This window comes from Quercus suber, unplaced genomic scaffold, assembly GCF_002906115.3.
Source record: "Quercus suber isolate HL8 unplaced genomic scaffold, Cork oak 2.0 scaffold_34, whole genome shotgun sequence".
Lineage (NCBI taxonomy): Eukaryota > Viridiplantae > Streptophyta > Magnoliopsida > Fagales > Fagaceae > Quercus > Quercus suber.
The window spans coordinates 562,377-567,066 of record NW_027069499.1 but is presented as its reverse complement, the minus strand read 5'-3'; the positions used below and the strand labels follow the sequence as shown (position 1 = coordinate 567,066).

The 4,690-nt window shown below is 47.1% G+C and overlaps 2 protein-coding genes across 2 annotated transcripts; both read right to left on the bottom strand.

Annotated features, from left to right (window-relative positions):
- Positions 1-383: 383 nt before the first annotated feature.
- Positions 384-1,685, bottom strand: LOC136066400 (uncharacterized). Its single transcript, XM_065770681.1, has one exon. It carries the CDS (start codon positions 1,683-1,685, stop codon positions 384-386), a length of 1,302 nt encoding a protein of 433 aa, XP_065626753.1.
- Positions 1,686-2,153: 468 nt separating this feature from the next.
- LOC136066399 (uncharacterized) lies at positions 2,154-2,876 on the bottom strand. The gene has a single exon (XM_065770680.1). It carries the CDS (start codon positions 2,874-2,876, stop codon positions 2,154-2,156), a length of 723 nt encoding a protein of 240 aa, XP_065626752.1.
- Between the last annotated feature and the right edge of the window lie 1,814 nt (positions 2,877-4,690).

Genomic DNA, 4,690 nt, shown 5'->3' with positions numbered 1-4,690 from the left:
GCTAGGTATAAGTAGAGATCTTCCCCTGGTTTGGATGGGCTGAGCAAAGGTGGCGAGGAAAGGTATTTCTTTAGATCCTCAAATGCCTTCTGGCACTCCTCCGTCCACTCGAATGATTTCTTCAGGACGCGGAAGGACGGTAAGCACCTGTCTGTTGCTTTTGAGACGAACCTGTTCAAGGCGGCAACTCTGCCGTTCAAGCTCTGTACCTCCTTTGTTGTCCTTGGCGGTTCAAGCTCCATGATGGCCCGTATTTTCTCTGGATTGATCTCTATTCCTCTTTGGGACACCATAAAACCCAAGAATTTTCCTGCCGTCACCCCGAATGCACACTTGTCCGGATTCAGCTTCATGTTGTATGACCGTAGGGTATCGAATGTCTCCTAGAGGTCGCTTAGATGATCTTTTTCGAAACGGCTCTTGACCAGCATGTCGTCAACGTAGACCTGTACGTTTCTTCCAATCTGGTGTGCAAACATCTTGTCCATTAATCTTTGGTATGTTGCCCCGGCGTTCTTGAGTCCGAACGGTATCACTTTATAGCAAAAGAGGCCTTGGCTGGTGACCAAGGACGTTTTCTCTTGATCGTGTTCCTCCATCTTGATCTGGTTATAGCCCGAAAAGGCATCCATAAAACTTAAAAGCTGGTGTCTGGCCGTGGAGTCGACCAGTGCATCTATCCGCGGGAGGGGGTAACTATCCTTTGGGCATGCTTTGTTAAGGTCCGTGAAGTCGACACACATCTGCCACTTTCCACTAGCTTTCTTGACCATGACCATGTTCGCCAACCACTCTGGGTAATATACTTCCCTTATAAAACCCGCCTCTAGTAACTTTTCGACCTCTTGCGCTATTGCTCTGTCCCGTTCGGGAGCGAAAACTCGCTTTTTCTGCCGGACCGGGGGGGTTGAAGGGTTCACCTTCAGCTTGTGGACTATGACAGAGGGGTCGATCCCGGGCATGTCTTCATGGTTCCACGCAAAGATGTCCTGGTTTCTCCTGAGGAATGTTATGAGGGCCTGGCGCACAGTTTGGCAGGCCAATGTTCCAATTCTGGTTGTACGCTCCGGTTTGGACTCGTTGAGTATTACTTCCTCAATCTCTTTAGCTGGTTCTGTGACCGTCCGCTGTTCTTCTATGCACATTGCCTGATGGTGATCTTCCATTTCTAGCATGGCAATGTAGCACTCTCGGGCGATCGCCTGATTCCCCCGCAATTCTCCAATCCCATAGTCCGTTGGGAATTTGATCATTAGGTGGTACGTGGATGTTGCTGCTTTCCATGAGTTAAGTGTGGGTCGTCCAAGAATACCGTTGTAAGCGGAGGAGCAGTCTACTACAAGGAACATTACATTCCTAGTGAGTTCTTGCGAGTAATCACCGACCGTTACCGGGAGTGTGATGGAACCTATTGGGAATACCCTGGTCCCTCCGAAGCCGACAAGGAGAGCGCTCGCCGGCATCAATCGTGCTCTGTCTATCCCCATTTGCTGGACTGCTGGATAGTATAGAATGTCTGCTGAGCTGCCGTTGTCGATTAGCACTCGGTGGACGTTGTAGTCCCCCACACGTATACTGACGACCAGCGCATCGTCATGCGGATGATGAAGTCTCCTTGCGTCTTCTTCGGTGAATCCTATAATAGGGCTCTCCATCCGTGTGGTATTGGACCTCGAGCCCGCCATGTGGACGTTCAGGACCGATCTGAGGTAAGTCTTTCGAGCCTTTTTGGAAGATCCGGTAGATGCGGTTCCCCCCACTATCATCCTTATGTCTCCGATGGGGGGTCTCGGACGCTCGTTATCCCGTCGGGGGGCCGGCTCTTGGCGATTATGGTCCATTTTCTCTTTGTTGACGAACTTCTGCAACTTCCCTTGTCTAATGAGGGCTTCAATCTGCTGTTTTAGGTCGTAGCATTCGGTCGTGTCGTGGCCATGGTCTCGGTGGAAACGACAATATTTGTCTCGCGACCATTTGCTTGGGTCGCTCTTTAGTTTTCCCGGGAATGTCAGTGTCTCCTTGTCTTTGATTTGCATCAAGACTTGGTCAATCGGGGCGTTCAGGGGGGTGAAACTTGTGAGCCTCCCGTTCAGGGGCTTAGGGGGTCTTTCGTCCCTTCTGTCTCCTGTCCTTGGTCTTTTCTGCCCCTGGTCCTAGCGCATGTCCACCTGGCGTTCTCTCTTCTTGGGCCTTTCTTCCCGTGCAAGCAGCGCGTCTTCCGCGTTCATGTACTTGGTGGCCCTGTAGAGTACCTCTGACATGGTTTTAGGGTCGTTTTTGTATAGTGAGAACAAAAACTTGCCCTTCCGCAATCCGTTCGTAAAAGCTGCCACCAGTATCTTGTCGTCGGCCTCATCAATTGAGAGTGCTTCCTTATTGAAGCGGGTTATGTAAGATCTTAGCGTCTCGTCTTCTCTTTGCCTGATGCTCATCAAACACGCTGTGGACTTCTTGTACCTGTGTCCCCCTATGAAGTGTGAGGTGAACTGGGCGCTTAGTTCTTTGAAAGTGCTGATGGAGTTCAGTGTCAGCCGATTGAACCAAATCCTTGCAGAACCCTTCAGTGTAGTTGGGAAGGCTTTGCACATGATTTCGTTTGGTACCCCCTGTAGATGCATCAGGGTTTTGAAAGTTTCTAGGTGATCCAGAGGATCCTTCACCCCGTCATAGCTATCTATATTCGGCATGCGAAACTTATGGGGCAGGGGGAAGGAGTTCACGGCCGCAGTGAAGGGTGAGTCGGTACGATTGACCAGATCGTCAAGGTCACTGGAGACTCGCCCTTTGAGGGCGTTCATCATGACCTCCATTTGTTCCCTCATTGCCTGCATCTCGGCGGCAATATGTGGTGGAGTCGCATCCGTGAGGGATGGCATGTTCACGTGCTGCCTATCCGGCCTGCTTGGGGCGTGGCTGCCCTCAGGTCTCTCCTGATTCCTGTTTGGAGCGCTAGTCCCTTCCTAATCTTCTGGCCGGTTATTTAGTGCTACATTCTTCTGGCACAGCTGTTCCTCCAAGTCGAGGTTCTGTTTGGTGAGACGCTCCACGGTGGTACTAAGGGTCCGAACTTGTCTCTCGAGGGCAGTCTCGGGTGGTTCTTCTCCTTGCACGTCATTGGTAGTTGCCATTGAGCGAGTGAGTACCATGCAACCTTTTAGTCCGGGAATCGATAGTATGGCTTAATTACTCGAGGTTCCCACAGACGACGCCAACTGATGAATCAAGAAAATTCACCAATGAGTCGCACGATACTCCTTTCGCTTCGTATGCTAACCTGCACGAAACAAAAGAGAAAACCTATCGAAGGACACCGGTGTGGTGCCGGCTAAACACCCTCCGAAGGTTAAGTCAGAAAGTATTCTCACAACTCTAGAATGCTAGAGAGGGGTTCATTATGCATACCTTGGCTTGTGAGGGTATTGGGGCTTCTATAGTGGCTTGAGGTTGACATCCCTCTCTTGGCGCGGAAGTCTTTTCCTTATAGGACTCTCCTTGTAGAACCCTAAACGTGATGAATAAGTCTCCTCCTTATGCGGAAGATCTTTACCAAATATATAAGATTTCCGGAGTCCTACTGGCGCAAGGACTCTATTTGGGCCCTTATGAGAGTGGGTCAGAATATCCCCCCTTGGGGGCTCAACAGGCCCATGGACAACTAGCCCAACATCCTTCACTCCGTCCATATCCGGCCCATTCACATCAGGTCCGTCCAATGGAGGCCCGTGCAAATGATGGATCTGTTTATTCGGGCATAAGCGGACCATACTCGATCCGTTCAGTCACATAAGACATCCCAAGATATTTTATCCCTTTCAACTAACAACATTGTGCGTGCCACCCCTAAAATACAACAACCCATTCACTTTTGTGTCAGTTCTAGTGGTATTACCCTTGTGTTGCAGCAGAAGCAATGAGCCTCAACTGAATTACGTATACATTCGAAATTTGTATGTATTACAATTTCTACCATCCATTGTGTCTGTTCGCAGATTGGGATTGTTTAAACTCAGCCTGTACTATCTCATTTAAACTAGTGATTAGGCCAAGTTTGGAAACATATTCTCAACATTTTTATGATAAACTCATATATTTTCTACTTTTACTCGGTCAATTAACCAATTATTAAACAGAGTGCATTCATACTATTCTTACAAGAGAACTAAATTATATTGAAACAAATATCATAACGATAGAAGCCAACAAAAGATCTTTATGGAGAACAAATTTAGAGTAAACTGGAATTTTTAATGAAGTGCATAAATGAGAGAATGTGTAATCTAAGTGCTGATCTTTTTCACAATTCACATAAAATTCCATGAGAATATATTTAGGTGATACAAAGTTTACAACAGTGAGACTCTTGGGATACCACCAACTTATTCAGAGTGCATTAAAAGCAATGTTAACTTCATGAGAAGTAACAGTTAAGATTTCAAAACTTCGTCAGCATCCTATAAATGAAAAGGACAATGGACCAAGAAACTCGATAAAATAATAACCGGCAGAGAGCAGTTTTGAAGGGAATAAATATGAAATTTCTAGATCTGTGAGATGTAAAAATAGAGAAAAATATGTGCCAAAGAAAATAATCACGGAAAACAATATTTACGTGGTACAGCAATTTGGCTACGTCCACTGAGTTGCAAAAATTTCACTATTGTAAAGTTGTTATTTACAACTATGTGTTTTG